Here is a 10373-nt window from a genome sequence, read left to right on the forward strand (position 1 = left end):
ATATAATAAAATGAGGGAACTATTTTATTCTTGATAGATGAAAATGTCGTGTTACATGCTTCTGTTTCTACTTACTAATCAACACCAACCACTCTTGTCTATTCTTTTCGTTTAAAATAGAAAACTTTCTTATTTCTTAATATTTTCTAGAGAAAATGTTGATAATGGAGACCAAGTTTTGTTGTTAATTAGGACTTCGTAACTAATTATTGTTGATTTAGGGTCTACATAGTTAAAAAGACCTAAATGTTCTTATATCCTAACTCCAAATTCATTGTCACATTTTTTTAAAAAAATATTGAAGCTTTTTTATATGGTTTTTTTTTACTATTATTAAATAAAATAAAAATAAATAAATATTTTTATAACGTAGCTGCATATCTCGTGTTAGCTCAACCTTATTATTGTAGTTATAAATTTTTTATAATGTGTATTTTTTATGTTTTTTTATCTTGTTTTAATATTTTAATATTATTTTTTAAATAAAATAATATGGCCGATGGTAAAGGGCTGATATTTTTTTTGTTCTTATCCGGGTATTCTCACACCTTTTTAAAGAGTGAGACTAGTCTCATTCGGGGTTCGTGACTGTCTTTTTCAATAAGTACGCTCAAAATCAAATTTATATTTTTATTCCTGTAAGAATATAGTAATGTTTTAACCGCTAGAACATAAACTATATATTTCTAAGAATTAAATTCATTTGTCAAATTATATATTTCTAAAACATCAAAATTTCTTGAAAATATAGTTACGGTTGTTTTTTTAAATTATTTTTAGTTAAAAATATATCAAAATAATATTTTTTTTTAAAAAAAAATTATTTTTGATATTAATATATCAAAATGATCTAAAACATCAATAAAATATTAATTTGAAGTAAATAAAAAAATAAAAAAATTTAAATATTTTAAAATATATTTTTAAAATATAAAAACAAACAAAACTAAAAACATCTCATAAATTTCTTACAGCTTTTAAACGTCAACTCAAGTATCAAACTAGATTGTTTTGAATATTGTTTTTCATATCAACTCAAGTATCATATTTTAAACGTCAACTTTATTCATAAATTGTTTTTCAAGATGTAAAAGCAGATAAAAAAAATAATCTAATTATTATAAAGATGTAACATAAAAATTATATTCGGTAATGTGGTATATATTATTTTTTAAAAATATTTTTAATTTAAAAATGTATTAAAATAGTTTTAATAAATATTTTTTATTTTTAATATCAACATAATAAAATTATAAAAAATATTAATTTAATTTTTTAAGCTATATTTATTTTTAAAATATATTTTTAAATATAATATCAAATGCAAAAATAAAACAAATAATAATTATTCAAAAATCATTTTAAAATCACAAAAAGAAATCAAGAGCCATCTCTCTCTCTCTCTCAATAGTCTCTTTGCATGGTTGGATATTAGCTGTCACATATACTAAATAACAAAAATGCAAAAACTAGTAAGTGAGGATTCCAACAGTGTTGTTTTTCTTCTAACATGTTCTTCCAAAAACCTTATAAAACCACTTTCAAAACCTCTGGTAACCTCCCTCTCTCCCTTCCTTCCATAGTTTCAGCAACTCATCAAGCAAGCCATCCACTTTCTTCAAAGTTGTCGTCTTAGTCCTCCTTTAGCTTTGCAAATCACCTTAGCTCATCACTTTGTATTTCTTGAGAATCCCTTTCTTTGGTGATGGACTGTTTGTTTTTGTGCTACTTTGTCAGAAAATAGAAAGAGGTTGCTTGCTTACTGAAAGTAAAGTTTTTTAGCTTTAATACAGACGGAAACAGACAAGTTCTATTAAAAGAGTTTTTGCTTTTAGAGAGAGAGAGAGGGAGATAAATATGGCTTTTTGGGCTAGCTGTGTTGTTGACAAAAACTCCAATTAAAGTCATTCTTGTAGGCTTCTACTTAGCTTTTGCTGAATTAAGAGTGATTTTGGAGGTGGGTTTTCAAGGGTTTCCTCTATAAGGTTTAAAGATTTCATTTTGAGCTCCTCTGGCAATGCTGTCTCTGGTTTCTTGGTGAGTTCCCTATCTTCTCTATGTTTCTCTCTTTATTTTGCTAATTTTTTTTATTTCACTTTTTTTTTTCTGAGCAGAGGTATTAAATATTCTTTTTTTTTTCTTTTTTTCTTTTGAGCTAAGTGGTCTTAAAAGTCTGTTCCTTTCATGCACCAAACCATCTAATTATGTCTTGTTCCTCTCAAGATGAAAAAAAGTGCTATTTTTTCTTCATTGGTTCATATAGATTTGTTTCTAATGTTTGTGATTCTTGAATGCACCTATGGATTTTACTCGTAGTAATTAGTTATGCTGGTATTAAATATAAGTGGATGGAATGACAGATTATGTTTTCATTCATGCATGGTATGAATATTATGCTATCTGGTGGGTCCAGAAGAAATCTTCTACTATTAAAGTTGAGTTCGTTCCCTATTACATTCACAAAATCATTATAATACAAATGTTCATTTATGTCTGTATTCCTTGCTGATTGATTTTTTTTTGGTGCAATTTTTTAATCATTTGATTAGTTTATCTGATTTGGGGTGACTAATCAAATGATGGATTCTTGCCTTTTTTTTTTGTTTGAAAAGAGTGGATGATAGGGATTTGTTTTTTACTGACTGTGTATTTTTAATTTGTTATTTTTTTAACAATAAGCATTTGATTGCGTGTTTCATTGATCATGGAACTGTTGTCTGTTTACTTGTTTAATTGTGGAGATAATGGATGTATTTCTATAGATAAGCTGATACATGTATAAATTATGTCACAAGCATCTAATTGAGGGTTAATCTCTGGCTGAAACAGTGCATGATAACAAAACATTAACAATGCGTTGAATTTTCCGATGACATCATTTACCTTGTGTAAAATATTTGGATATTGTAAGTCATGGTGAGGCTAACATTAAGCTCAATGGCAAGTCTATAATGGTTGTGTTCTATCTTGGATGCGTCTTCTAATAAAAATGGATCAGTTGGATGGTCACCATGTTGTCTGTTTCTGTTGGCAGCTCTTGTGCTCTTAGCATCTGTGTGGATGCTTGATCCCTGTATTCACCAGGGAAGGATCTCTTGATTGCTAGTCTTACTTCACACAAGATAAAGAAAAACATCCTCCTGTTGTAGTCCTTGATTTTCAACCTCAAACCTGTAATTTTAGGGAGTCTCAATTGTTTCATTGTCTGTTTTTCTTTCTAAGAAAAGAAATAATAGTAAGTAGATAGTTTGGAATTCATACGGGTCATTAAATGTTGGTCTTGATTTGGAAATTTCATTTCTAGATCTTGATCTGAATTTTATATCTTCAAGAATTTAGAAGAAGGTGAAATTTCAACTATTGATATATAATATCATGCATGTCCTATCTAAAACTGTTTGCTGGCTGGTTTCTTGTCTGCAAAAGGAGCATCCTTTTCTTTTTAAACCATGCCAAATGAAAAGGGATATCTGTGCGGGAAATAAATGTGAAATGACATTGTGCTTTAATTATAAATACAATGATATTTGAGATTTTGAAGGTTATAATCTTTGGCTGAAATTTCTAATTACAATGAACATGTATGATAATTGTGATCAGTCAATTTGATTGATATGCTCTTTTGGTTTGGGAGCTCAGATTATTATTATCCATCTCCGTGTAGATATTATGTTATTTTCCAGTGGAGCTTCTTAAGTTGCTTCAAATATCCTGATTCCGGTTCTTTATCTTTGATTGCACATGCCAATTTCTTTGCTATTTCTATGCAGGGAGAATAAAGAATAGAAGTGCTAAAGATGATGGAAAACAAAAGAAGCCCTTGCTCAGTTGACCATGCCAGTCTCACTTCTCTTGCTACCAAAAGGCACAAAGCTGATTTTTCCATCTCCACAAAGGTTTTTCCTTCCTCCTTTTTCGTACATATCTCCTGTTGTGAATACAGCTTTCTCCTCATTTTGCCCCCATTTGGGAGTGCAGCCCAAACAGAGGTCGGCCAAAATTCATTTTTTTTTCTTAAAATTATTTTTTTTCTATGTTTTCAAATCGTTTTGATGTGGTGATATCAGAAATGAATTTTAAAAAATGAAAAACAATATTATTTTGATGCATTTCTGAGCAAAAAACATTTTGAAAAGCAACCGCTACCGCACTTCTAAAAACCCCCTTCTTTGACATGTTTACCAAGTGTAATGGATGATGAAGACCCACCAATATTAACCAGAATTCTTCGCTCAAGAAAGCCAAATCCAAAAATATGTTAGTCATTTTCTTGGATAATTTGGCATTGTCCTTCTCTATCGAGACCAATCTCCTTTCTCTGGACCCCTTCAAACTTCTGTTTTCTTACTGTTCTTGTCTGTCCTACAGTCTTTGGTCCAAGTGTTCATTCTGCAGTCAGACAAGCCATTCTTTGAAGGTGCCTAGTTAACACTGGCTAGAGGTTGAAGTTATGACCCCAACTTTTCTTTAGGAACGAGACAATTGTAAATTGGAGCATGGTTACTGAAAACATGGAAGGAAGTGCTTTAGGAGAAAAGGTTTTAATCAAGCCTATATGAACCGATGCTATTTTGATGCACTGAAATCGCTTAGATGATAGCACACAGTTTACTTTTAGTTTAAGGTATTTGCAAGGCAGAGAAGTTGGGTGCTTTGGCCTTTGGTGATGAATGGGTCTTTTATTCAAAGTAGGTCAAAATCACCCAGAAGCATATTATCTGTCCTTGGCACTGGTTCATTTCCAGCAAACCCAGAGTCTCAGAGTTCTATACAATCCTTGTCCTTGTTACTAAATGTCAATCTTCTCCTTTAGCAACTGTATTGCTGGTCATTTTGATGTACTGTGCTCGATTTAATGTGCATATTTTCTTGTATTTGTGTTTTGGCAACAGGAACGAAAAGAGAAGCTCGGGGAACGAATTGTAGCTCTGCAGCAGCTTGTTTCACCATATGGGAAGGTAGATATGACAACTTGTTTTTGTTAATAAGAAACCAAGTTATACGAGCGTTTATATTTTCACAACTGTGAAGATGGTCTCTTTATCAATAAACCGCTGTTGAAGTTTGAGGGGGGAATATGTTCTATTATTTTTTCTTGCACATATACTTTATCAGTCATCTTGAATATTCGTCATTTTAAGACCTTTCTCTTTTAATGCAGACTGATACTGCATCGGTCCTTATGGAGGCAATGGAGTACATACGGTTCCTTCATGAACAAGTTCAGGTTCAGACTTTGGCCTTCTCTTGATTATTTTTACCTGCATTATCCTGTTAGTCTGCCTGCTCTAGAAGAACTGCATTGCAACCTGGAAATACATGCACAGCTAGACTGTGAGATATGAAATGGAGAGTTTGTGAGGTGAAACTCTTGTTTTTAAATTGCAGGAATTTTTTTCCTATAAAAATTAACTTGCAAAATGTGACTATTGATCTCTTAAATGGGTTCTAAAAATTTCAATTTTTGTGGAAGCACCCAACTGTACGCAATGGCGTGTCAAATGCATGGATTTGTTCATTATCTGACCTGGGAGCTATCGTGGTTTGGACATGTCATCTTAAAATAGTCTCCCCAAAATTGAACTGGAATTCCTATGCTTTCCATATGATTTAGGTTATAATAGAGAACTTGTACCCTTTTGAACATTTAAGTTATTACTTTGAGGTGGCTGGTACATTATCAGTCCACAATGGACTCTTGTTGTTTTGTTGCAATTAGATTGTTTTACAATTTATTTGACTTTCTTCAGGGAAAGAACACAAAGTTAAGCTTTTGTTATGGCTGCCTCATGGCGCAAGCTTGCAAGTTTGATGGCTAAGACTCTGATAATGTTGCAAATACGATACTTTTTTTGATAATGTTGCAAATATGATGTGTAGTTTATGAGTATCGATGACAATGTGTTAATTTCTCATTATTGTAGTTTTAGAACTGCTGGATATATTTTTTCTAATATTGCTGCCTCCGTTCTTTTGTTTGAACATTTAGAATTTGAGACGACTGATTTGACTTTTAAAGCTCACAGCTTTGCCTATTTCGTGATGGTTTCAGGTGTTGAGTGCTCCATACCTCCAAGGCACATCAACAGCTCAAATGCAGGTGAGCATGAGCTGGACCGATAACATGACATTTCCAATCACACACTTTCCTCCTAAACAGCAATGTCCTTTGAGTGCACTTTTATGAAACACTAGCTGCATGTGGTCTACTTGAACACGCCATTGCCCTATTGAAAAGTGCTGTTACGTTTTTCACCCTTTGCACCATTGAAAACCGCCTACTTGACTGAAATTCACAGCTGGTTGATTACTTGTGCAGGAGTTAGGTCAATACAGTCTAAGAAACAAAGGTTTGTGTCTCGTTCCGACCTCGTGCACTGCTGGCATTGCTCGCAGCAATGGAGCAGATATCTGGGCCCCCATCAAGAGCCCTTCTCCCAAATTCAATAAGGACGTTTCACCATTTCATTGACACAATTTACCTCAGCAACTTGTTAAGGTTGTTTTAAGTTTCTAGATAAGGTGGCGTTAAGGGTAATCACCTTTCTGGAGGCGCAACAAAGTTTTGTCAGGCAGATGCAACTTTGTAACAGAATTTAACGTGGGAAAAATGGATTTTCGCTTGTTATATTAGTCAAGCTCTCAATGATGTAAAATGTCTGATGTAAAATGTCTAAGTCACCATTCTAGTATTATCTATGTTAAAAAAAAATATTCTAGTTTTAAGGTGATGATGACAGGGCACATTATATGATATGATCAATGTATCTCCTGATTAGCAAAATGTAGACTTACAAAAGATGTATAATGAACCCTGACAGAGGATTAATCAATATATGGGGGGCTTTAATGGCGTCGATTTCCCCTGCCTTTTACAAGAAAGATTTATCTATAAGATTCCTGTTGTGAACTCACATGTGCTGTTAACTTCCAAATTTTCATTTATATGCCCCAACTATGCAATATAGGTGTAACTTGGTGATTTTGTAGGAGAATGAAAAAACTCTCAGGTTTTATAACCTTTGGAATTGAATTTAATTCTAATGGTTAAATCAATTATTGACAAATAGGCTCTCCTCCTGTAGTAAGCTTTGAATGATGAACAAGTTCCAGAGCCTAATTCTTAGCTGAGATCCTGAATTGGGATGACGGATTCCAAAATGAATCTGAATTCAAGATTGTGCTCATGGGATGAATTTATGGATGTTCCCAGAGCAGGGTATCCATCACCCACGTCGGATGCTCTAAAAGTTTGGCATTGAAAAAAAGAGAAAAAAGACTGCACTGAAGATGTTAGCTTCCCTGAAACCAATTACAGTCCTTTACGTTGCTTATGACCTTACCATACACCATCAATTCAAGTCTATGGTATCTTAAGAGGGGCTCAAAGGAAAACTAACAATGCTGATCACACTGCATATTTCTAAGTTAATTCAATCATCGTTCTTTATGAAACCATCCAAGTACTTAAGATACAGGCACATCAGCACAAAATTAAGCCACTCTTTTCAACAGAGAAAATTAAGCCACTCTCTTAGGATGCTGAAGTAGGCTTAACCTTCTCCCGCAAGTACTGCAGCATGTGTTCACGTTTCCAATTGTCAATTCTGCAAGTAAAATAACAGTGGAAATTCTCAGTACAGAAACCAACAGAACCTCATTATTTTTCTTGAAATGCAAAAACAAAAGATGAATTCCTAAAATGAGAGCTGGTAATTGCTTTGGAGGAGCTAAACATGGCTCAAGCACTTCCAGGCCGAATGAATGTCAAAACAAAGTTATGCAGGAAAAGCTCACCTAATGGTTTCCTTATGCTGACCCTTATCATCCAGCATGATCAACTTCGGTGGAGAATTGAAAAGATATTGGACTTTAAAGGTGGGAAATTGATCCTTCTCTTCTTCGATGAAACCAACAATTTCAGGATAGAAAACCAATTTTCTCATGCAAACCTCTAGTATTGCACCAGAGTAGGTGATCTGCAGCAATTTACAACATCTTTCAGTTCAAATAAAAACAAGAAACTAAGTGATTCTCTTGGATATTGTGCATAAAATATTCATGTACAAAGTGTACATGCACACACAAAAAGTAGATACTGAACTTCTTTAGCAATTCAACGATAATGTCCTTTAAAATTGCATGTCCACTAAAAACTGGAATAGAAGACTTGGAAATCTGTTCTTTATTCATTTAAGGATACATTGACCACATTTTATCCATAGTCCATACCAATCATGGGCCTTTCCAGGTTGAATTAAGAAATGAAAGAATAGTCCAAGCATGAAATTAGGAAAAAGTGTCAGAAGGAAATTCAAAACATGAATTTGAGCTTCAAATATATTTTTATCCTCGATATAATTCGTACCTTACTAATGGAATCATCAGAATCCTCTGTGCAACACTTCAGACAGTCAGACACCAACTCTGCACCCAAAACTTTAGCGTTAGACTACTTGTAGCTGCAAGGCAGTATTAAAGACCTTTTACATTATTATGCCCTTAAGCAAAGTGGAGTCCAATAAATAAGTATTAAACCTCAGATCCAGTCACTATATCCACCTAAAAGTAAAGTCAAGTACCCATCATTGAATTCCATCAACTTAGTTACAGCCTCCAAGTACAGAGTGTCCCTAGCAGCTAGTGTGGTGTTATGGGCGGGGGAAGAAATCAACTGTGCATGGGAAATGGTTTAAATGATGTGTTCCTGTCTTAAGGACTTTGCCTTCATCTCCTTTTGGCTCAAGCATATCGCATTACATAAAAATCTTTCCATCAGTCCCTGATTTCTTATTAAAAAATACGGCTGTGTTAATAATTCTCCTAGCTTGTGTCATGGCATGGGCATGCGTAACACACAATACTTCATCCTGTCTTATCTTAGAACTCAACAAGTTCAATAACTTCAGTTCACACACTTTTATTATCAGGAAAGAAAATGGTAATGTCAACATCTTTCTTGAAGAAACAACAGAGAGGATAAGCTAGCACAACTTTTTGCTGGACAAACACCATATACAACATATTTCCATAGAAGAACCTAGTCATCCAGAACAAGTTGGACTGTTTACATCCTGCGCTCAAGATGACTGATACTACATCACTCCTACATTAGTTAAACAGCCAATCCACCCACACCAAAAACAACACCAACAAGAAGAATCATTCAACCATTGACATGTCTTCATCACACAAATATCTATGCCTCCCCACTTAATTAGCCAAATTCTCATAGCTGCAGTTCAACAATGACTAATCCATTATATCAACATCACAGAAAACTGAAATGACCAACACCATCCATATAAGGCAATCTCCTCCCAACAAAAAGTGCCAGTTCTTTTTCAGTGAGCTGATTAACATGGGGATAGTCTCAAATTCTCTGCACTTTCAAGTTAAATCAAAATATCTACTTGAGAATCCAACACCATCTCAATGTTACAACACTAATTAAATAGAAACAAGTACAAACTAACTCAAATAGCAACCATTAATTCCATTCCATAAAACAATCAAGATCCCACCTTTAAACCTAAAAGGACCTCATAATATTCAAAACCCAGAAACCAATCAACCAAATAACCATAAACAGAACACCAAAACAACCCAAAAAGAATTAACATAACCACACTAAGAACTACAATTCCGAAAAGACACAAACTTTATGAACTTAGCTAAAACATAGAGAAATATCAAAAGGGTCTTTAGAACTCACCTTGGTTTTTAACATACTCAGAAAAAGTATGGCAATCAGAGCAAAGTGCAAGCCCTGAAAAACCAAGATCCTCACATTCTCCTGAACTTAATTGCTCTTTGGATTTCACAATTGGTAAAATAAAAGTAACTAACAGCAATAGTATAAAATATTTATACACATCCATGCTTAATATCTCTGTCTTCACCATGAATTTTTTGTGAAGTTTCAATATTTTTATATGATCAAAGAATGTTTAGAGTTGAATCTTGACATGGGTAGCTAATGGTGCTTTTGTTATGGAAAATTTGAGCAGTTGACTGTCATACGAGTCGTTTCGGTAAGAGTGACGACACGACGGTCATGGTAGCGGGTAATTTCTTTTTGAGGATAAACTTGGCTTCTTTTTTTTTAATATTTAAATTTCATATATAATATTTATTTTAAGGGTTAAATTTATTTATTTTTAAATCCATGCTAGATGGGTTTTACAATTTTTTTATACATATATTTAACAAACATATAAAGGATATTGCTCTTTAATTGTATGTAGAAGTAGAAACATTACATCCTGGATTGTGATAATATATTGACGATTTTGTCATTTGAAGAGTTTTGGTTGCTCTAAGGATAATTTTGTCTTTCAAAAACACAAATTAGTCATTATCAAGGGTTATTT

General features: G+C 33.3%; 2 protein-coding genes across 2 annotated transcripts; one reads left to right on the forward strand and one right to left on the reverse strand.

Annotated features, from left to right (window-relative positions):
- Nucleotides 1–1469: 1469 nt before the first annotated feature.
- On the forward strand, nt 1470–6882 carry LOC18104588 (transcription factor bHLH153). The gene is made up of 6 exons (XM_006376376.3): nt 1470–2037; nt 3771–3896; nt 4893–4958; nt 5162–5227; nt 6053–6100; nt 6320–6882. The coding sequence occupies exons 2-6, from the start codon at nt 3798–3800 to the stop codon at nt 6470–6472; spliced, it is 432 nt and encodes a 143-aa protein (XP_006376438.1). The 5' UTR covers nt 1470–2037; nt 3771–3797; the 3' UTR covers nt 6473–6882.
- Nucleotides 6883–7298: 416 nt separating this feature from the next.
- Nucleotides 7299–10049, reverse strand: LOC18104589 (uncharacterized). The gene is made up of 4 exons (XM_006376378.3): nt 9716–10049; nt 8369–8427; nt 7798–7979; nt 7299–7607 (listed from the first exon to the last, which is right to left on the reverse strand). The coding sequence occupies exons 1-4, from the start codon at nt 9903–9905 to the stop codon at nt 7535–7537; spliced, it is 504 nt and encodes a 167-aa protein (XP_006376440.1). The 5' UTR covers nt 9906–10049; the 3' UTR covers nt 7299–7534.
- Between the last annotated feature and the right edge of the window lie 324 nt (nt 10050–10373).

Source organism: Populus trichocarpa, chromosome 13 (genome assembly GCF_000002775.5).
Source record: "Populus trichocarpa isolate Nisqually-1 chromosome 13, P.trichocarpa_v4.1, whole genome shotgun sequence".
Lineage (NCBI taxonomy): Eukaryota > Viridiplantae > Streptophyta > Magnoliopsida > Malpighiales > Salicaceae > Populus > Populus trichocarpa.